We start from the raw sequence: 25065 nt of genomic DNA, 5'->3' as shown, positions 1-25065 counted from the left end.
AGTTGTAGCTAAACTCCAAACTCAATAAAAACACAATATTCTTCTCGGAAGCCAAGCGAATTGATGTCGATTCATGTGCGTATGGATTTATAGTCGCTAAGCGTCAGCCGGCATCCAATTGACGTACGTACTGGAGATAAGTGATCAACACTCAGTCTCGACCCATTAAAATAGCGCGGTAACGCCGATGATAAGCAAATTGTACACCGAGCAAGTAAAACTCTTCTCATTAGTGCATTTTAATGGTGTGATACAGTATCTTAGCCGGGTTGTCATGGGATGTCACGTGGTTGTCGCTGTTTCTTTTTTAAACACTTGATTGTGTTCACGTCGTCGCTGCAAACCGTCAATTCTGTCAAAATATCTCAGTTTGTTTTGATGCGACGGGTGACGTTTCTTTCAAAAACGGTTACTGAGCTTTTCGAGTATACCAGTATTTGTTTACGTCAAGAAAGTCATTTAGCTTTTCTTTTGCAAATCAGTTTTACTGAAAAGTCAAACTTATTCAGAAAAACCATCGGACTTTTCTTTTTTTCTTTTGAAAGGCTGTTCTACTTATAGTACGGACTCTGTGGGCTAGTATCACGTTTTTGTGAGCATCTGGCTAAGAAGATGCGAAAGATTGAAGGTACAATGTTTCATCAATACTCAATATACGCCCACACAATGGCATTTTATAAAAAAATTCTTTTTGTGAAAAATATCGCGGCGAGATTTCGTAGAAAAGATGTTTATTATAGTAAGCCGAGAGTCATCAAATATGAGATTTGTTTTTAGGGAAAGTATTTGCGAGTGAGTTGACTTATTCAGGTGGCATTGTTATACGCTCTATTTTACCGGCAGATATAATGTTTATTGTAGAGCTGAAGGGTGAACTCATTCCGAGCAGTCGTTTGAACTACAGCCGCGTGACATTCACTGCAAATCAAGCGAAAGGTTACGTCGCAAGATTCCCAAATGTCATATGAGACTGTTATCGGCTTCGTGTACAACAGTTGTGTTTATGAACCTTCAAGTACCTTTATGAAGTAGTTCAGTCTCGAAAACTCGAACGATTGACAGTCCAGAGCCATGCTATCCCATAATAACACAGATAATTGAACCTTGTTTTTCGTCGTGCACATCTCTACATGGAATGAACACGTGACCACACTGATGCCGTACAATGGAAATCTCGAATTCAGACGGCATGTTAGGCTTTCACTCTCAGAACTCCGTCAATATATGCGATACGGCAGGAAGTTGCACCAGCCAGCGTGTACTGAAATTCCCAACACCTGGGGCGCTGGAGAAAATCGGTTTTCTGCAATTGTTTTATTCACATCTGTATTTTACCTCCCACTAGTGTGTACATTTAGATTTCATGTTTCACAAAATAGCTTGAGCAACACCTCGCCCCGCGTTCAAATGGGATTTCAACATGACGCGCAGTACCGACCTATCAAATACTAAGCTAGTGAACTATTCAAATCATGACAGTTTTCGTGTAACGTTTTTGATTTATGTGATTGTACGATTTGATTAAAATGACCCAATGGCTTCGCTTTGACGTCACTCTGCGTAAGTATCAGGTACATACATATCAGTATAATCCACAGAAAAATCTGGCGTGAGCTCAGCCCCCCCCCCCCAACCGTAGTGCATCCTGGATAACAGAAGAATGCCGAACAGGTACAAAGTGATTCCAATATTGAATCATCCTTTGTTTTTAAAAAAAAATGGAAATAACATACTCACCTCGTCTGTCGGGATTTCAACTTCATTTATTTGTTCTGAAACAAAAATAAACACAACTTTAATATATTTACGTAGACAATTTCCTGGCATTGAAGTTAAAAATGATTTTGTTTCCGAATAGTTGTTTCATCTTAATAGTATTTGATGTAAAAGACGTTTCATAGATGACAATAAGTAGCATTTATTTATTTCCATTATATTTTATCAACTGAGCCTGTTTTTCCTGGAAATGATGGTTATATATTAGTGTAAGTACTATAACATGTTTTATTATTGGTTTCTGGGGGGGGGGGGGGGGGAGTCTATCCAAAATGCCAACTGGTATATAAATATATATCATGAGAGATGGAATATATATATATATATCCTGAATTTTCTACAAAGACAATACATCTAGATTGCGTAATATTTAATATGTTCTATGCAATTTTTATATTAATTTTATTAAATTATAGTGGCTTGTTTTCAAATGTTGTTTACTGTCATCGTGATCCTTTTGAATAGTTATATTAATAATGTCATTATAACTAATTTACTCAAAAATAAACTTAAAACGCAAATTGGCGCAAGAGAACCATGAGACTTGTTTTTTGCCCCTCAAATCGAGGTTTCATGCCCCATCCCGTCATCAAATCAACTGTTCCCATGACGTATGTAAGCTTTAGGATGGGAGCACTATTTGAGAGGGAAACGCAAGTCTCGTGACTCTTTCTCCCACGTGATCTCGGCGGCCATTACTGTTTAAGGTTTATTACTGACGTCACGGGGGGGGGGGGCAGCATATGCCAGCATTGGACTGAACTGTCTGAAGCAATGAGGACGATGGCATGTCGATAGCATTTGTACATAATTATTTTCAGGTTAAACTCAGATAGGGGTAAGATCACCTGATTACGAAAACTGTTATTTAGTTTTCTTGATTAAAGCGCGGTGATCGTCGCGCTGCGCATGTGCGACATTTGTGTTGATAAATATTGATTTTTCCACAATCCAATGTGCTCTTCAAATGAAAATCACAAGTATGAGGGTTGACCTGGGCGCGACTTGCACTGAATACCGCCGGTGACTCCTTCCAATCATATAATTAAAGCTTTGAAACGTCCCAGCTGTACTCGTTGATCTGCGCAACAGTCAAAGTCGCCATCTTTGTTTATATGAGACCCATATATCTCGCGCATGCGTGGCGCGACGACTACCGTCCTTTAAATATAATGATTGATTAGATTGATAAATGATGGGATGTTTGGTTGGTTGTGAAGTTTATCATAACGATGCCTTATATTAATATCGACAGCATAAATTCATTTTCTTGATTTTCAGAAATATTTGTGAATTTTAATTGCAGTTGAATCTAACCAGGAAGCCGACAGGCACAGTGCGAATTGACGTCATTTGAAAATGTTCCAAAGTTATTTTACCAGCCAATAGAAACTGCGCGTTTCACAGTTTAAATTGTTAAATTTATGAATATTTTTTTGAAAACAAAACAAGAGAATGGGTTTGTGGTGTCGATGGTATACTCAAAAAACGTTACAGGGTCCATGTAAGAAGGTATACTGAATCGCCCGGACATCCTGATACACCATGAACTATGTATGAGGCAATTATATTTCTGATTGATGGCAAGAAAGTGAAACCTGTGGAACGAGTGTCACGCGCAGACGATTATTGAGAGTCACGACAGACAACCCTCCAAGGACGATATGTTGGTACGGTCTTATGTTAACTGTTAATTGGCATTAAAATCCTCGGCGGTGCAAGCCGCAAAGGGGTTGCGTAAAGGTAAGCAGGTGTCGTAAAACGGTGCTGCAGCCCGCTATAAAAAGACGCCCAAGGCACACGTGTTGAAATAACGATTATGAACAACGAACTGCACTAACAAGTCCGTTTACGATTGTGAATTTGAGTGGGCGAGATCTTAACATCATTTTCAAACTGCAATGCAACGAAGCTGTGTGTTTTTGCCTATCATCCACGCTAACTGTTCCTGATAGAAATTATTGACGACTTACATATCCTGCGTAGGCGACTTCAGTATGCCAATCACCCAGGTCGTTGCTAGGATACTCCTCCTGATCATTCTCCGTGATCAATGTGGAATATAAAGACCGCTATTTAATTCTTGATCGAATTCTCATTTTATAAATAAAAAAGAGGATTAAAATTGAATATAATCGAACTACGTTTTTTTTCCCTTTTGCTACACCCGTATCTATGTTACATTTCAATTCAAGAAAGTGTAGTTTTTTAATTAGATTTAAAGCGACATTTTGTTTTAGATCGCTGACGTTAAAAAGTGATAAAATGTACATTTACGCTAATTGAAACACCGTGTTCAATAATCTGATTCGTTGCCCCGAGTATCGTTTTCTGTGTACACGCATCATTTGCCTATGCACTGAACGAACAACTCGTGTAATTCGATATTTGATCTCTTTGTGAATCTTTCTAAACACATCATCTTCAACTAATTGCAAATTTGCTGTTCAAATTTATTTATTTGCAAAAGTCCTTGTAAACCGCCGACTTTTACCCCACTAATATTCGTTTTAATTATCATGCTATCGATGATACCGCAGGGGAAATAAGAGACTTCAAGGACACAAGAATAAAAGCGGTTTCGTCGAACCACGTTTATTATGGTGCATCTAGTCGCGATCGTCATCCGCAGGTTTTAACCCCTATGAGTTTTTATTTAAAAAAACAGCCTCTGACACGAGAAGTTGATTGCTATTCAGATATCACCAATATCAACGCGTACGGTTAGTTATCCACTCAAACTAGTGCGATATCACATTACAGTTAATCCCCCTCCCCTCTTCATCCAACTTGTTTGATTTCAACATTCGTCTGACCTTTATCCCCTGCTAGATAGATCGCCAACGCTGTCTCCTTTCGTTTTTTTACGAATTATCTGAATATATGATTGGCACATGGACGCATTGGACCGCGGGTAGCTTGCGGATCGGTTGGGTCCTCTGGGCAGATCATCGCGTCGGGTACAACGTTGCCATGCCCATTGCAAATCATTTGCGATATTCCCCCACGCCTAGTACGCTGTTCCATCACATTGAAGCGCCCCACTGGCGCATTCGAATTTCGTGTAAACAAACATTGTATTTCAGCATACCACATGGGACCCACACTGATCACGACGACTGATTTGGGTTCGTTTACTAGTATTTTTTTTAAAATGCTGCGCGTGTGCCTGACCTTTCGACAGGAGAAGCAATATCGGCGTTGAGTGGGCAGCACATATGGCTAATGCAAATTTCAATTACAGACCCACTAGATGTGTTCATCCCCGGGCCATTGAAAACTGCGATACCGATATGAGTATAATTACGTAAGATAATCCAAGACAGAGGAATATATCTTAATCATGGAAATCTGAGTATTTTATTTTCAAGTCCTGTCTATGTAATGTTGGTGAGTGATGTTGATGTTTAAAGGGCGGTGGTCGTCGCGCGCCGCGTGTTCGAATTTCATGTAAATAAACAATGTAATTTACACGCGTTGTGTACGTCGCTATGAGTCCCATATCGAACAGGACGCGGCGCGACAACCACCGCCCTTTAATATGCTACAAAGCCTGGTTACTAAAATTACCCGGCGTAGGGATATGAATGTACTTATTTGCTGGTTGGAAGAGGCATCTGTGACGAATGCAATGTTCCCGAGGTTCGATTTAACATCACAGCCTTCTAGTTATATTTTGTTGATTAGCATTTTACAGGAAAATTATATGAAAATACAATGTACACACAGGAAAAGGGAGATGTCATAATTCTTATCAAGCTCAGAACAGTTTTGTTGACATTTTGCTGTGAATATTATCTAGCAATTGCAAAATGCCAAAAGTTTAACGACATGATACTGTTGAGGCACTGATAACATACAAATCAATCAACTGGAATTTGCCAACATGAGATGTACATCAAATGCCGATAGTTCGACGATAGTACTTTTGCATGGATAATATATAGCGCGTGACAGCCGCGCTTCTAATTTGTTAACAAGATGTGTCAGACAGCTTGTAACGCTAAATTTTCGGGCTTTCATATCAATGACGCAAATATATGTGCATATTTGTCGTCTGCCGGTGATGTTTTCAAATTTTCCCGCCCAATTTGGGTGCAGTTGTTTTCCATCAATTTTGCCTAATTTCAATGATAATTTTCGACAAAAAACACATTTGCTAATCGAATATTTGCAAGATTTTAGGAAAGAGCTTTAATTAAACAAAGAACTAAATTAAGAAAAGTCAGGTCATAGTTGACTTAGTGTATTTATATAAATGTGAATATATGATTACGTTGGAAAGCTGCCATGGCAACAGCTTTCTAGAACTACACGTATCGGACCCTCATATTGCAGCAAGAGCTCTTGGTCAATCTTAAACGGCGGCGTGATATATTTGGCGAATGTAGTGATGCGGCAACTATTTAACGGACTCTAGTTGGCAGTCTAAATTACTTATCAGCTCCAACCATTACGATTGACGCAATGTTTCCATAGGAACGACAACCTTCTTCTGTTGCATAGTTTCGAGTAATCGCCGACAGTTAAGCATTGTATTGTACGTATGCTGTGAGTCCTTTGACGCTTGGCTAGTTGTACTTAATATGTACTTCACTTGTCATATATATCTGCCCACGCGTGACATTTCAAATGAAACGTGTTCTGTCAAACTGTCGTTTCTTATATAACGCATAACCTATTACATAACTTGACAAAATGCCGCGGCGGCGCATGCGCATAATTTCCGTCCGAGTCGCCATCATCTCCAACATTATGTCCATCCTCGTTCGCAGCTAGTCGTGGTAAAATCAATATTGCCCAGGGATACCACGCCACAAGTTTACATGTGAATATTTGTAGGACCGCGATTACCTGTACGCCACGAGTTATACATTTATAGTACGCACCATTATTGAAAAGCGCATGCGCCCTTTTTCGCATAGTTCATTATTTCATGTGATATATACCGTTGCTTGTGGCAAAAAACAAAAATAAAAGCTTGTTTATTTATATAGCCATGAATATCGTAAAAAAAATAATGAAATTTATCGACATAGACATAATAAAGAACGCAGTCGTTCTATACGACGGTGTGAAATACGTGATACAATCGCCGTGCATCGAGTAGGACCTATATTGATCTACAGACAAGTCTGAGATTCAACACGTCCTGGAAACATTGCACAACCATTTCACTCTGTGTCTGGTGAGTGCCATGCAGCTAAAATACTAGAACGAATAACAATATTTGAGTCGGTTGTTTCGATTTTTTTCTGCTTAAAGTATAAAGAATGGTACTTTAGTATGTTCGACAATTGGATGCCGGGCGACGCCCGCCATACATATGTCATACACATGACCAAAACGTGAACGACATCGGTGTGGAAAGCTTAGCCAGTCATGAATTTATCAATCGCTTGAGTGATCACAACGAAAAAGATGAGCCGTCAAATGCAGTTAACCAACGAATCAAATAAATTCATCATCTTCAGTAATCGGCTCGATCCCACATCCTTACAGTGTCTTAGCCACTCAAGCCTGCAGTACAGCTAGGTACCTGCCAGCCTTTTCTTCACGGGCAGTACATTTCGTGATATCGTGAAATCTACGACCTACAAGAACACACGGCGGTAATGTGTGGGATTCAACCAAATATGTGAACAGAGCAAGATTCCTGATGACACGCACAAAAAAGGATAATTGCCGATCCCGTGGGAAGTATCTATTAAAATCATAATGAACATGAAACGCAAATAATTTCATGTTGTTCCGCACCCAAGATTCAAATAGAACAGTTTGTTTGGTAATGTCAAAGGTTCTCGAGGCGCAAGTATTGGCAGGGTAAAAAATCAACATAATTAAATTAAAAGCCCACCTATAGATATTACCGTTTCCGATCACATTATCATGAAATAAACACACACACAAAAAAACGATGTGCGAAACTCATAATATATGGCCCTGTCTCTGCGATTATATGTTTGACTTAAGTAATGCCGTGTCCGTCATTGCTATAGCAATGGGAAGAAGTTAAACACGTGTGTGGGCGAAATTGCAAGTCGCGAGAACGAAAAAATCAGCAAATTCTTGCAGTTGTATTACTTCTATTTTAGCCGTCGCAGGAAATCGTAAAAATTCCGTAGACTTAATCTGATTACGCAATCAACTCATCTAGGAATAAAAACACTTGTTACGCACACTTCAAAAAATAAATTCTGAACGTTTTTTGTTGTTGATGTATTCACAGCAGGAACGCGATTGTGACATCACCCACGCGCAATCCCGCAATCAAAGAAAATGCCTAATAAGGAATTAAGATAAAAGTCACGCCAATTCACAGACAGCGATTATCATTTTAGTAATACATGGGTATGACGCATTCAATTTAGGATCTTGGCAAAAAGGCATACAACGTCACGGTACTTCGATAACATCAATGCGAAAACGGGAAGCTAATTATTCATCAGAAAACACGTAGAGTTACAAAGGCAATTGCGACGCACGTCAGACAGTTATTATCACAACATGAGAAAAGCCGCAAATACAGAGTAGTCGCGGAAACAGTTTGTTGTCCAATAATACACGCATGCCAGCACGAGATAAATTTATCCAACAGATACGAGAAGTGGAAGCAGTAAAAACGTAAACATTTTGTTGAGGAAGTCTAACAAAAATTAGTGAACTAAAACAAAACATTATCCACAACAATGGAGTTTGTGTAGCCTATTTCATTGTTACAGTAGTGTGTCCATTCTCTTAACTGTAACGGTTTCAAATTATTTCGCTATTTTCACACGTTTTACTTTATGTACACTTTATCTTTAAGTTTTGAATACAAATAAAAAGAAACCCAATTTTGGTAATTAAATAAATTATTTTCTTACCTTTGAAAGGTGCTGCGTTATACCGTGGTACCAAACACACCAAAAACGCAAGAACCAACATTGCCGCAACGTTTCTCATCATGATTCGTTTTTCTCGTTAATAACGCGATATTTATATATGCCTTTCCACACGAGTCTGTTTTCTTCGGAACAATTTTCTTGTCTCTCTCTTCAACTTCTGCTATAACACACGATTTACTTTTCTACTGAGCTAGCTACCTGTGGACTATCGACGCTCTGTCTCAGCTGTATGCTTTGCTTGGTGCCAGACGCTATTTATGAAGCCTGACGTCAGAAGCCGTAAAAGCTACGTCACTAAGACGGATGCCGGAGAGCAAATCAGAGGTCGGGTGTTGACGTACATCCTAAGGGATCCTTGGAAATACATATGCTTACCTGGCGAGTTAGGAGGGGATGTCGGGGGGTAGGTAAGGCGAGGTGAACACCGGGTTACTCAGATACACGATACTATTAATTTTGTAATAAGGTATGCCATATAAAGGGTGTATTAAATGAAGACTGGTAACGTGAGACAAAAACACTGATGGGTGTAGATACCACTGTGAGCCACGTGTCGAGTACTTAAATCCCCTTATATTGCAAAGTGGAACCGCCCAAGAAGATACGACTATTTAGTATGCATGACCGCCACCAAATATGGAAAATCTTTCCAAGGCTTGAATGAAATCACTACATTACAGAGGAGATCACTCGTTGTCATGGTTACATGATGGCGTACTGCTGCTGCTGTCATTCCATTATCCGGTTATGTATTAGCATATAATCTATTTTAATGAATATGTTGCGTGTCTCTAAACATTACTCCACGTGTTCGTGTCTGTGTGTGCTTGGGATACGATAAGATACGATTTGACGGCGATGCATACCACACAGAGAGGTTCGCTTGCGATTGAACCCCGAAAATTATGTTTTAACTTTTTTTACATGCAGATAGTAAACATGATTAAACAAAACTTATTGAAAGGAGATTTTTTTTTTAATTATCAAAACACTGAGGTGTACACAACTGTTTATGATTTAAGAACGGCATGATCTATGTTTTGGTCTTCTATTGGTGAGGGAATTTCAACTGAAATAACTGAAAAAGGCTTGTGTCAATTTAATTAAAAACCTTGGTGTGTTTCTAATAAATCAAGAGTGTCTAGTTTTGTTTTGTGTTGTCTTCAACATAATAATGCAAAAGTGAAGTGTTAAATACTTCCGTATTAAAGCGGCGGAGTCGCCACCTGCGCATGCGTCAGATAGCCATAGCTGTCATTGTTTTCAAACAAGCGTCTACCCATGAGTCGTTGCGTTTCTAGCGTGTGTTAAGTTGTTATCGTCGCTTGAGACTCAATTCCCGCGCGTGCGCAGGTGACGACACTCCCGCTTTAACAGACTGCTAAGTTTAAATGTCCCTAGTTGGGGGCAGTGGATATAATTTGTATACTCATTAACCCAGTGCTAATTTGGCCGACGCTTATAAAAAACTTAATGAGCGATTACCTTATGATTTAAGTCTGTTACTGGTTATTGAGAGTTAGGGTTATTGTTTGAATGGAACCATAAAATACAAAATATAGTAAATTATCTTTTTTTCTGTAATTATGAAAATTATTTATGGGTGCATAGGGAATACATTTCGTAATGAATTATTCTTAATATAAATTTCTGAATTATCTTGTCAAAATCCGTTTTTTCAGGGTTGTTTCTTCCAAATACGAAAGAATTTCACAGTGTCGAAAACGGAAAGTCTTTATCGTAGTATTTTTTATACATATCGCACCGAAATGTCAAGCCAGGGCTGTTAACATACAAACATACTAAACATACGCTTAAAGGGCAGTGGTCGTTACGCCACGCATGCACGAGATATGGGTCTCAAATAAATAAAGATGGTGACTTTGACTGTTGCGCAGACCAAGAAGTAACAAGTGAGGTGTTACCAAACTTTAATTAGGTATTTTTTAGTTATCGGAAGGTAATGGAGGAGTAACTGGCGGTAATCAGTGCAAGTCGCGTCCAGGTCAAACCTCATACTTGTCATTTCCATTAGAAGAGCGCATTGGATTGTGGGAAAATCAATGTTTATCAACAAAAATGTTGCACATGCGCGGCGCCCTTTAAGACAGTGAGTGCTCACGAACCTGCATCTATTCCTTGAAATCATTTCAATGAATAAAATTCAACATGCCCCTTTGATGATAGATGATGGCTTTTTAATTTAATCATTGTTGCTAAGCGACCGTCAAATAACGTCAACAATGATAATAGCTATATCTCATATGTGTTCCTATTATTACAAACTGTATGTAATGAAATCACGTGACACGCATGAAAATAAGATAATATTTACGAAACAATAACAAGACACTACAAATCGTCACGACGTGCCAGGAAATGATTACACTTCGTTTACTTAGATCCAATTATTCTCAAAATGATGCAGTCAGTAGTATAGTTACAATGAAAGAACGACACTAGATGTTCATACGTCGGTATGTTTCTATGGATACGGAACTTACGTAAGTATTACGTCAGTGAAAGATGAAAGCAAGAGGTAGTCTCGGTAAGTAGACTATCCGATTTACTTTCTGACAACATTAGCCTGAACACTCTTAGCGGAATATCGTAGTTTTAGTGCAGTTGCATTGGCTTTACGCAAAGCGCGGTGGTCGTCGCGTTGCGCGTGTGCGACATTTGTGTTGATAAACATCCAATCCAATACACTATTCAAATGGAAATCACAAGTATGAAGGTTGACCTGGGCGCGACTTGCACTGAATACCGCCGGTGACTCCTTCGACACCGACACCTAAAAATTACCTAATTAAAGCTTGGAAACGTTTCAGGTGTATTCGTTGATCTGCGCAACAGTCAAAGTCGCCATCTTTGTTTATATGAGACCCATATATCTTGCGCATGCGTGGCGCGTCGACTAACGTCCTTTAATATACTAGTATTGCCGAAACTGCTCAAATGCTACCCGTTTTCCCATATGCCGTAACCAGACCACACAGTAGTTGCCAATTAACCAAGGTTCGTTTATTAATAGGCTCCGTAGAGGAGGGACAAAAATCTAAAGCGTTTTCTTTTTTGTGATGCTGCCTGTAATTCATTACGCTAATTAATTGCTAATTAATTGGTTTAAATGATCTTGAAATACACATCACTTACTTCCTGTTCTATTGAAAATGTCACTCAAGTTATAACAAAAATGGCAAATGTGCAGATGTCTTTCTCAAGAGCCTCATATTAATTGTTACTTTCGTACATAGCTAATTGCTCAATATGACGGGCCAACGCTTCACGCGATATAAATTAGTCCAAATATGAATTACAATGAATGCAACTTACACGGTGTAGCAAACATCCACATTCCCTACTTCTCTTAAAGTGTATAAAGGAAAATGTGCCATTGTTGAAAACGGTGTAACGAGCTTGGAAATATAAAATAAGCCAATGTTCATTTCTAGTTGATACTTTATCATGTATTGAATAAATATAATAAACTCCACACTTTATCGTATAGAATGTAAAAATTCACAAAATATGGTAATCGCACCAACTAACTATCCTTTAGCGGCCACTAGGTGGCGTGGTTGTAATTCTGATACGCTTCCTTCCATCTTTGAATACAAGTTTTCAAAATGAAAACACATTCTTCTTGATTTGTATATGAAATATATTTTATCATCACCAAATTATAGTTTATTGGTATTTTTATAACATTGTATACCAATCATATAATACCGCAAACGAAAACGACATATTATAGTAAAGAAACCTTTACAATTATAATTGTTTTAACATTTTTTTTATTTGCAACTGTTGTGTTTCCATGATTATGTGCAACAGTCTAGAAGTCCCATTAGAAAACATAAATACACCCAGGATAGCAAAGTTGGATAAGTGGTGAAAACAATTGTAGGTTAGAAAAATTTGTTGAATGAATCACCAAATCAAATAAAGAAATTGTGCACACAATTTTACTTTTGAAACTGATTAAAGTAGCATATTGAAATTATGAGAAACATCATTACCAGAACAAGTTAAAGACATGAAATGATGTTGTTTAGCTAAAATATGTCCTGTCGTTACATCATACATCTTGCGATACATGTACACAGTATTTGTTTCAATATCTAACAATGACTGAATAGTGGTTATTGTTGTGCTAAAGTGCTTTAATGAATTTTCTTCCTGTGCCATATGATGTAATTCTTGAAAGCAATTGATGAAAAGCAAAAAAGTAAATTATTATGCAAATTAGGTAATTATTATGGATGTATATAAACCCAAAACTAATTAGACTGTTGCATTGTCTCAGAGCATGTATGTACCAAGATTCATTGAAATAAGATAAGTACTTGAGATATTAAAGGGAAAGCTGAAAACTGACTAATGATTATGCAAATCAGGTAATTAATATGTACAGATTTGAATGTAAAACTAATAAGGTTTGCGCAATGTCACAGACCACCAAGTTTTATCGAAGTATGATGATGAAATACTTGAGATATCGAAGGAAAAGCCAAAAATTGACTAATCTGTCATGTTTGCATCATGCTGGCATTTTAACACCACACTGCGAAAACGGAAGCAGGCGTGGGAACCCACGCCGACTCAAATTTCTTTGTTCCTGCATTACTATTTGTCCACGTAGTGTGAATTCATGTGCCAGCAGGTGTGAACTGACTTATCTCCAACGCTTAAATGAGGAGGGGGGAAATTGAATGAGGACGTTGGGACGTCATAGCAGGTGCAGGTCTTGACGGATTGTTACGATAACCTAGCAAGGGGTGTCTCACGTGTCTTAATATTAAAGAACATCGAAGCTCAACTCCAGAAACTGACTATGTCTGACTACATGGGTGTGTGAATGACTTCAGTGTTCCGTTATAAGGTCTTATGGTATCCCTACACTGCAGAAGCGAGTAATCCCCGAAATTCCCCTTTGAGCCACATTACAAATCATTAAGCGAAGTAGAATAGCTGAAAATTGACTATTCATTATGTAAATTAGGTAATTAATATGCATGGATTTTTACCCAAAACTAATCAGGTCTGTGCATTAGTCCATGTACCATATTCCATCAAAATCCAATGAGTGGTTCTTTAGATATCAGTTGAACAGTCATGGAAAAGTTAAAAATTAGCAAATTATCATATGCAGAATTTTTTGCTCTTAAATCACGTCTATAAATAGACACGTTGTTGTGCGAACGTGATAGAAAACACCACTTTATTACATAGCTTTTACAATGGCCAATTAGGGACGTTCCCGCTTAGGGTTCATTCCCGCCAAGCGATTCATTGAAGGAAATGTTAAAAATAGTAAATTTCAAGTTGATAATAAATATAACAATATCTCAAAAATGTATTCATCAGATTATTGATCGAATCATGTGAGTTAAGAATTGAAATCTACATTGTAATACATTTCATTTGATATATGTTTTTGAGAAGCTTGAAATTTAGCATACCTAAATATTAAGTGATTAGAATTATTACTGGTTTAGGTAAGTTCTCACCTAAATATGCCTATTAGGTATGGGCTATCCCATTTTAAGGGAGAATCCATCAAAATTAAAGGTAAGTTGCCATAATCGAACAATGGACTCAAATTTTAACTTTTTTTTATGATTGATGAAAATGAATAGAGAATATAATTATGGTTTCACAAAAACAGATCAAAACAATGAAAATAAGTAATTATTTGCAATTTAGTCTATAAGGTGAATTGCGTATTAATCAATATAAATGTTATTTTATTTAGCTAATAATAGCAATGGACAATGAACACTTACGTTGTTTTTCGTTGGCATATATTAACAAGTGTTGTTGAAGACGCACCACCAAACAACAAATACACTATAAAATAACACCCCAAATGAACGTCCAGACGGCCGTAGAATCATGCGACCAACTGCCCCAGACAACATCAACAAACATCGTTGACTTTCAATAGTTTTTATTACAAAATTAAATGTCTGGTCGAAATGAAATGTGATCCACCACGGAAGTCCATTGGGCCAAATGCAAACAACAAAAGTAACAAAAGAAGAAATGTCTCGGAATTTTGACTTGGCATCTCGAAATTTCGACTTGTAGATTACCTTGGTATGATCGTTTGATGGCACACTTTCAGGAAAATCGTTTACTAATATTTACTCGCAGCGCGTAATCAAAGGTTCTTTTTTATAGTAATCGCAAAAAATCTTAAATTAAAATTAGGTTCTGAATTGTAATATTTTTTTACATGAACGTAAGAGCACAAGTTTCGTATCGTTGGCGATACTATTAGGCGAATTAACGAATTAGAAAAATGAATATGTAGGACACATTTTGCTCATGCTGGCCTAAACGGTTATGTTTGTTTATTTGCAAGGCAGATAGCTTGTGAATAGACCATTTTCCGTTCACTGCGAGAATCACGCGTTATGCGTGAAATCGAACGTAAAAACAGGACAAACAAAGGTCATAGCGTCGTAGTCGCGTCAAACATCGCGTTGGATTCGACAAACGCGAAAGTATTTCGGGGACATTTCCATGCTTAATAATGTGCTGTCCACATTTGATGATAGGCAATTTCGATTAAGTAAGGGTATTCGGAAGCAATATTTCTCTGTCGAAGATCGGCCGGTCAATGTAAGCTACGAAGTAAAGAAATTCTAGTTCAAAATCAAATCGTTCGATTTTTGCGGCAGACGTTCGACGCGCGTCTTTCAAGCATCTCGCGAGATCTCGCAATTGTACGGAAAATCACCTATTCTATAGCTGTAGCATTTATTACAGTTAACATGTCAACGATTTCAAACAAAATTTTTCCGACAATACAACTTGAAGGAGGTTTGATACAGTTTCGTTTTGCGACGTTTGCACGACACCAACACTCCAACCTAAGTCTACTACAGGCTCAAACGAGTTATACATAACGCTAATTTGGAGAAATTACGTTTGATATTTTAGAAAATATTCAACGATTTGTTTTGTGTGTGGACGAATGTATGCTTAATCAATTAAGCATTGATGGAACTTATTTGAAAAAATACCCTTTATTTTTATGTAAAAAAATACAACAACAACATATACTAGTAGTATGTTTCATTTTCCATACGAGAATATGCATCTTACTGTTATGCAGTGGTGCACATATCACATTATAAAGAGGTGTTTTTTATATTACAATAATGTTTTGACGTCACCAGAGTAACCGAATTTTTAGCAGCACCGATGTCCAACAGGTATTACTTACCTCCACCCGAACTGACAATGGCCTACCGACACCGGGCTAGTAATTATTCAACGCTTCGTTATGTTGAGAGATTGCAAACTTAAAAGGCGGCAGTCGTCGCGCCGCGTCCTGTTCGATATAGGACTCATAGCGACGTATACAACGCGTGTAAAATACATTGTTTATTTACATAAATTTCGAACACGCGCTGCGCGACGACCACCGCGCTCGCTTTAATACTAAATCTTAATTTGCCAGTGCACACCAGAATTGGCACATCAAAAGTAAATGATACTCATATGTGTGTGTTGGTGTGAAGTTACAGATAAGTAGATTTATTCACATTGTCATAGATTAACACTGGACGCATTTGCATTTCTGTACACAGAGGGCGCTATTATTAATATAAGTGAAACAGTAGAAGCAGACAACCCCAAAAAAAACCTCAGCGGTAATATGGTAATCCAAAATCATATATTTCCCAACCCTTGTATATTCCCATGAATTACATATTCACTGAGGCGTGTAAATTAAATTTAAAAACATCATTTACATGTTTTTCTCAGGCGACAACAATGACACAACAACGATTTTATAAAACGCAAATTCATACAATTTACACCTGTTTTTATCCCTACAAGTTTTACAATGCGCTCTTCTCGGGGAAAACGCGAGTTCGAGTTTTGACCTGGGCGCGACGTACACTAATTACCGCCGGTGACTCCTTCGATACATCTCAATCACCAAAGAAATTACCTAGTTAAAGCTTGAAAATATGTGTACTCGTTGGCCCGCGCAATAGTCAAAGTCACCATCTTTATTCATAGGAGACACATATCTCGCGCATGTGGGCGCGACGACCACGCCCTTTAAGCTGGGAGGCATCGTCCGATTGCACGGTTTCGTATCCTTTCAACCCTAGTATGTGGAGGCAGTAAGCTGGGAGTAACATTATACCTTCAAAATACAGGATAGTAGGAAGGATTCGAGTTGGGGGAACACAAAATACAAGGGCGGCCGTCGTCGCGCCGCGTCCTGTTCGATATAGGACTTATAGCGACGTATACAACGCATGTAAAATACATTGTTTATTTACATGAAATTCAAACACGCGCTGCCGACGACCACCGCGCTTTAAGTTATTAATCAATTTTAGCATTGAATCATACAAAGGAGTACAATCCTTTAATAGATTTAATTTAATCGTAGTAACATCAATTTTGTTTTTCTATTAATTCAAAGCAATATTTCCTGCTACGGTTTGGCACTCAACTGCGGTCTTAGGCAAGCCTCGTAGTCAAATGTTGCAGCAGTTGAGCAAGATTAATCAACAGCGCCACCAATACATAAAAACAAAAGAATATCATCATTTGACCTGTGAGGACGACAGTTGAAATACAAATTTAGGAGCGGAGAAAAATTATGAAGTTAGGGTAAGTAACTTAAATCTGCCCCCCCCCCCCCCCAGCACACACACATAATAAAACATAGCAATATAGAGCATGCAGACATGTCTATCAACCACTTTGTGAACATTTACATGCTGGAGAATGTCAGTTAAATGGCAAACAAACTTATCCAACTTTTTACAGTTCTCTTCTCTGTGTTGAATGTTTCAACACAATGAGATGTACTGCTGGGTACACCAGCTTGAGCTTAATATGTAAACAAAAATAATTAACATTATTTCCTATTTAATACAAACAACATTTAATACAGACTCTTTACAAAATATTTACATTATCATTACATCTTCTAAACACATGGTAATATTCTCAAATATATGCAATAAAAAACGCACACTGAATCAAGCATGTACATTTCTAATATTGTTGAAAGAACACGGTTTCAGTTTTTTATTCAAATACAAGGTTTGGTGGGTTGCTGTTTGTTTTTATTAGCTGAAAACTAAAAACAAAGCTGTATACATTACCACAGAGATGTTATTTTATTTAAATTTCAACAATTTGTCATATTCTAATATAAAGGCAACATGCATTGGTCATCATGCCCTTATATGGTATATATCAACATTAGTAGTCACAGATTCAACCAACATAAACAAATTCGAATAGAAGACTTCAAATTACTGGAATATGCTCAAAAAAGTTAAAATAATTTTCAAGATTATATCACTGTACATTTCACATCAAAAATAATATTGTACGACCTCAGGCTGAATTTTTTTATTTATTTTTTAAATTTATTAGGAACGTATTCTGGATATTTATTTTCAGAAATCAACTGCTATGGATCAACAAAATAGTCAATATGCTGTATCACACTATAACATTGACAAATATAAATTCTACATGCATGTTCAGGAATCCAGAGTGATCTCATGTGAGACTGTCTTTTCAGCACTGGATTGACAGGAGAACTTAACCACCAATGTCATTTGGGTTCAACAACACCAGTGTGTCAGCATTTTCAGCTACAATTTCTACTGCATTTTTAATTACAAAAATGAAACCCAACTTATTTCACAATTTGGGGTCCTATTATTTTTCACGCCTAGACTGCAGTAATGTGAATAATTGCAAGCCCTGTCCAAAAATAGATACACTAGAATTTAGATTGTCTACATAGTGAAAGAGAAACTGTCAAATGCTATCACTACTATTTTCACTTTTTCTTCCTATTGACAATCACAAGGTATAGAAAACAACTCAATAAAGGCAGATTTTTGGTTCACACAGGGTTCATTGTAGTTCACTTTCTATTTACATATACCCTCATATTTATAAAGAATTAAATCCAGACCAAACTCTATACTAAAAGTGTAACCTACAATTCTACTTCAATAATAATTCATAATAATACTATAAATATGACTATAAAGCACTAGTATTTCTATACAAGATTTCAGGAATACATAAGTCAACTATCGTTGCAAACTGTTATGCATTCTACTCTAGATCACACTATTTTTCATTTAAAACTTGCCTTCAAATTTATCACTAAAGAGAGAAAGAGAGATATCATTGTGAAAAAGATATCTTACAAGAGTAAGTTTTTTTTCCCCATTCTTCACAAAACTTTGACAAATCAATAAAGTCACATGACACAAAACTGCTATTCTCAAATTCCACTTAGTATGTATACTCAATCTTATGCAAGAAGTAAAAGTCAATAAGGGCATTGTATCTACATGACCCGATATGAACTACAACATTACTTGCCTACCTGACCTAAATACATAAAAACTTCAGTATATGCTACGCACCCATAAATACATTTGGTTACTCCCAAGTGCTCTTTTAACAATGTTGCCACCAGTTATCACATGTCAGTAATGATAATGTCTTGGCCAGCAAAAAAAAATTGAAAGACTTTTTTTTTTTTAACTTAAAGCATTAATATACATTAAAAAGTTTAGTTGATTTGCAACAGACAAAATGCCTAGTGAAAATGAATACATTGTAGTGGCTTTCCCTTCAGCTCAACACTTGAAATGTACTAAGACTAACCACAAAACAATTCACTTCATCTTTAAGGCTGTGTATTAACATGTATGGGAGAATTACCATAGCTATGCATTTTCAATATATTGACAACTTTGTGTTTCAGAGCTCTGTAGTTGATTGCTGTAATCATAGAGTAATGGTAATACTAGTCTTGAACAAAAATGTCACCATTGCTGTATTATTAAAGTAATACTGTTTGTTACATTATCCCTGTACCACCATGTCACAATTGTGATACTTGTAACCATTACTGTGTTATTAGAGTGATACAATTTTTTATAAGTTATACCTGTGCCACCATGCAACAATTGTGATACATGTAACCATTACAGTATTATTAGAGTAATACAATTTGTTATTGGTTATACCTGTGCCACCATGTAACAATTGTGATACATGTAACCATTACAGTATTATTAGAGTAATACTATTTGTTAGGTCTTCCCTGTACCACCATGTAACAATTGTGATACTTGTAACCATTACTGTATTATCAGAGTGATACTATTTGTTACATTATTCCTGTACCACCATGTAACAATAGTGATAATTGTAACCATTGCTGTATTATCAGAGTAATACTATTTGTTACATTATTCCTGTACCACGTACCATGTAACAATAGTGATACTTGTAACCATTACTGTATTATCAGAGTAATACTATTTGTTACATTATTCCTGTACCACCATGTAACAATAGTGATACTTGTAACCATTACTGTATTATCAGAGTGATACTATTTGTTACATTATTCCTGTACCACCATGTAACAATAGTGATACTTGTAACCATTACTGTATTATCAGAGTGATACTATTTGTTACATTATTCCTGTACCACCATGTCACAATTGTGATACTTGTAACCATTACTGTATTATCAGAGTGATACTATTTGTTACATTATTCCTGTACCACCATGTAACAATAGTGATACTTGTAACCATTACTGTATTATCAGAGTAATACTATTTGTTACATTATCCCTGTACCACCATGTAACAATAGTGATACTTGTAACCATTACTGTATTATCAGTGATACTATTTGTTACATTATTCCTGTACCACCATGTCACAATTGTGATACTTGTAACCATTACTGTATTATCAGAGTGATACTATTTGTTACATTATTCCTGTACCACCATGTAACAATTGTGATACTTGTAACCATTACTGTATTATCAGAGTGATACTATTTGTTACATTATTCCTGTACCACCATGTCACAATTGTGATACTTGTAACCATTACTGTATTATCAGAGTGATACTATTTGTTACATTATTCCTGTACCACCATGTAACAATAGTGATACTTGTAACCATTACTGTATTATCAGAGTGATACTATTTGTTACATTATTCCTGTACCACCATGTAACAATTGTGATACTTGTAACCATTACTGTATTATCAGAGTGATACTATTTGTTACATTATTCCTGTACCACCATGTAACAATGGTGATACTTGTAACCATTACTGTATTATCAGAGTGATACTATTTGTTACATTATTCCTGTACCACCATGTAACAATAGTGATACTTGTAACCATTACTGTATTATCAGAGTGATACTATTTGTTACATTATTCCTGTACCACCATGTCACAATTGTGATACTTGTAACCATTACTGTATTATCAGAGTGATACTATTTGTTACATTATTCCTGTACCACCATGTAACAATAGTGATACTTGTAACCATTACTGTATTATCAGAGTAATACTATTTGTTACATTATCCCTGTACCACCATGTAACAATAGTGATACTTGTAACCATTACTGTATTATCAGTGATACTATTTGTTACATTATTCCTGTACCACCATGTCACAATTGTGATACTTGTAACCATTACTGTATTATCAGAGTGATACTATTTGTTACATTATTCCTGTACCACCATGTAACAATAGTGATACTTGTAACCATTACTGTATTATCAGAGTGATACTATTTGTTACATTATTCCTGTACCACCATGTAACAATAGTGATACTTGTATCCATTACTGTATTATCAGAGTAATACTATTTGTTACATTATTCCTGTACCACCATGTAACAATAGTGATACTTGTAACCATTACTGTATTATCAGAGTAATACTATTTGTTACATTATTCCTGTACCACCATGTAACAATAGTGATACTTGTAACCATTACTGTATTATCAGAGTAATACTATTTGTTACATTATCCCTGTACCACCATGTAACAATAGTGGTACTTGTATCCATTACTGTATTATCAGAGTAATACTATTTGTTACATTATTCCTGTACCACCATGTAACAATAGTGATACTTGTAACCATTACTGTATTATCAGAGTAATACTATTTGTTACATTATTCCTGTACCACCATGTAACAATAGTGATACTTGCAACCATTACTGTATTATCAGAGTAATACTATTTGTTACATTATCCCTGTACCACCATGTAACAATAGTGATACTTGTAACCATTGCTGTATTATCAGAGTAATACTATTTGTTACATTATTCCTGTACCACGTACCATGTAACAATAGTGATACTTGTAACCATTACTGTATTATCAGAGTAATACTATTTGTTACATTATCCCTGTACTACCATGTAACAATAGTGATAATTGTAACCATTACTGTATTAACAGAGTAATGCAGTCTCCAACGGTAATCACCTGTATCATCTTGTCGTCATTACATGCTTAGGACAAAGCCAATTTCCAAATATTATAAGGTACATTCAAATTAAACAAAAAAATACTCTAAATAATATGCATAGATAAAAAAGAATTAGCTCCATACCAAAATTATTTAAAAAAATAAAATAATTAACCAGCATAAAAATAAATGTGTTTGGTCCATATAACAGGAATTACGACAAAATATAAAATAAAGTTCCCAAAAATTCGTGTCATTATCAAAGGTTTCTTTAGAAGGCTGCAGGTTAATTTGTCTTTATCATGTGGCAGCAATTGCCTACTATTTGCATTCCAATTCTCACTTTTGTGTTGATGGAATGTATTGGTGACAATCAAGGCTTGGAACGGAAATTTGTCAGCAATGGTCGCCGCATAATAAAAGCAAATTATCCATCTAATCTTGTCCATATTGACTCATTATTTGTCTACTTTCCTAATAAATGTGTGTGAAAGAATATAATTTAGCAGCCTACTTTCTTGATGGGGCATTCTGATCAGAATTTTATGGAAAATCCTGGTTATTATACACAAAATGTAGTTTTAGTGAGACAGTTTTTAGCATCTAGTTGCGGCAGTTAGTAGGTGGAATGTCATTGGCCTCAGGTGATGTTATAGTCGAGCAATAAATCACAAGTTGGCAGTGCTTTGAAATTAATCATTCACACTTTTGATCTCTCAACATTTTCACTCAATTGTATGTGAGATTTTGCACAAAAGATACAACTTATTTTAGTACAATTTAAAGTATTTTGAAGCATTTTTATCAGAAACTGAACAAAATACTATGTTTAAAGCAAAAGGCAAAAATTGACAATGGCTGATGATATGCAAATAGCCTAATTAATATGCATAGACAGAACACATAACTCCTCTGTGAAAGGTAACACAAATTGACAATGGTTGCTGATATGCAAATCACATAATTAATATGCATACACAGAACATATAACTAGTTTATGAAAGGCAACATAAATTGACAATGTTGGTGATATGCAAATAGCCTAATTAATATGCATAGACAGAACACATAACTACTCTGTGAAAGGCAACACAAATTGACAATGTTGGTGATATGCAAATAGCCTAATTAATATGCATACACAGAACATATAACTAGTTTATGAAAGGCAACACAAGTTGACAATGGTTGGTGATATGCAAATCACATAATTAATATGCATATACAGAACACTCGAAGAATGTCCTTTAGCTGAAGAATACACTAAAAAATCTATATTACAAAAACATTCAAACATTGTTCCAGAAATCTGAATGGTTAGTTACAGAAATAAAATAAAACTTGACTGTCTCACATTTAGAATCAAAAAATTCAAGTAACTATGCCAGTGAAATTCTAACAAATTTCTTATTTATTTTTTATTAGTATCACTCTTTTAAACTTGCATAGATTATGATTAACCTATTATTTAATATTCCATGAACTGCATGTATTTCAGTAAATTTCTATCAAAATTAACATCTGAAGTTAGCATTAAAGCTATAAAGATAGCAGAAACTTTCTACACAGGTTGCTTGCAAATTGTAAAACAGAAAATACTTTCCAATGCTATTGGCAGAGAGAAAAAAGATTTCTTTAAAAACTGGATTACATTGAACAAACTAACACACATACACATGTTCTTTAATCATACTCGTCATACTGTAGAATACTTTATTTTCGCTTGGAATTAATTTTCACTATTTTCGCTGAAGGAATGATTCAGTGAAAAAAAAAATCCATCGAATATACCTTTTTTCCTGTATTTTACATTCAACTCGTCAAAAATCAGTGAAAATAAATTCCATACAAAACATCCAAAAAGTCTATTCAGCAAAAATTAACTCCAGCTAAAATAAAGTTTATAACAGTAGTTAAGACATCTGAAATAAATCTTTTTTTTTATACATGCATGTACATGATAAAGCAGTATTGGACTAGAGTGAGTAACTAGTTAGTTGGCTAGTAGCTAGTAATCATTTAGAAATCTCAATATATGGGTACTTAAGCATTAAAATTATTGATTTTAACACTAGCATAGAGAACTTAAAGCAGGAGGGTCGTCACCTGCGTACGTGCAGGAATTGAGTTCCAAGCGACGATAATAACACACGCTAAAAGCGCAAAGGCTCATGTGTAGACGCTTGTTTGTAAACAACGACACACTATGGCTATCTGACGCATGCGCAGGTGACGACTCCCCCGCTTTAATCAAATCTAAATGTGAAGACAATATAGAAGGGGTGGACAGCAAGAGATATTTTACCAACATATTTGTTATGGCCATTTTATTTGGGAGAAAGCTAATAATACAACTACAGAAGGATTAATATTGCACTGCCGCAAACAATGTTGCATTTTATTGTGAAGAATACATAAGAATATGTTTTAAAGATGTAAGAATTATTGGGTACTGTGTTTTGATTTTAGTGGATCCATGTAATACAGAACCAAAGTGATCTTTGAGAAACTAAATACATGGGGCAAAATATTAGGACACACAGACTAAGTATATACAAAGTAAACAACACCGATTATACAGCGAGAGGAGCAAGTTGTGTTCCAACACAAAAATTCATTTCCAGCTATACGCATGCAAAGGCTTGAAATCAGCAGTAACCTAAGGCAAAGAAACTACCAATTTGTGTTCCAGGGTTACCATTTCCCAGAATCGCAGCCCAACCGGACTACTGGAAAGTTTTAAATAATTAAAAATGTCTCTCCACTGATGTACTAAACTAGCAAAGTATGAGTTCCACACAAAGTCAATTGGTTATTTTCATGTATTCACAATTGCGTGAATGGCTTCAAGTACCAAACCACTGACGGACTACCAAACATTATTGTTTGACTAAAGCTTATGCAATTGGTAGCCCACTCAGAATTCCCCCAAAAAATGTGAATTTCGAGCCTACACATATTAGCTTAAAAACATACAGTATACTACTTGATCTCACCTTGTTGTTACATTTTAGTACAACAATTATTTTGACCCAGTTTTTAGTGAAATAAA

General features: G+C 36.1%; 1 protein-coding gene across 1 annotated transcript in view; it reads right to left on the bottom strand.

The window, feature by feature from the left end:
- The window catches only part of LOC100373605 (uncharacterized), a 19732-nt gene extending 10844 nt beyond the window's left edge, over positions 1-8888 (bottom strand). The window contains exons 1-2 of the mRNA XM_002731124.4: positions 8643-8888; positions 1738-1772 (exon numbers count right to left, since the gene is read on the bottom strand). Of these exons, the coding sequence (XP_002731170.2) occupies positions 1738-1772; positions 8643-8724 (117 nt within the window). The 5' untranslated portion in view covers positions 8725-8888. The remainder of the gene's footprint in view (positions 1-1737; positions 1773-8642) is intronic.
- Between the last annotated feature and the right edge of the window lie 16177 nt (positions 8889-25065).

This window comes from Saccoglossus kowalevskii, chromosome 21 (genome assembly GCF_978046115.1).
Source record: "Saccoglossus kowalevskii chromosome 21, keSacKowa6.1, whole genome shotgun sequence".
NCBI classification, from domain to species: Eukaryota; Metazoa; Hemichordata; class Enteropneusta; family Harrimaniidae; genus Saccoglossus; species Saccoglossus kowalevskii.
The sequence above is the reverse complement of the archived record's forward strand: the minus strand, read 5'-3'. Positions and strand labels throughout refer to the sequence as shown.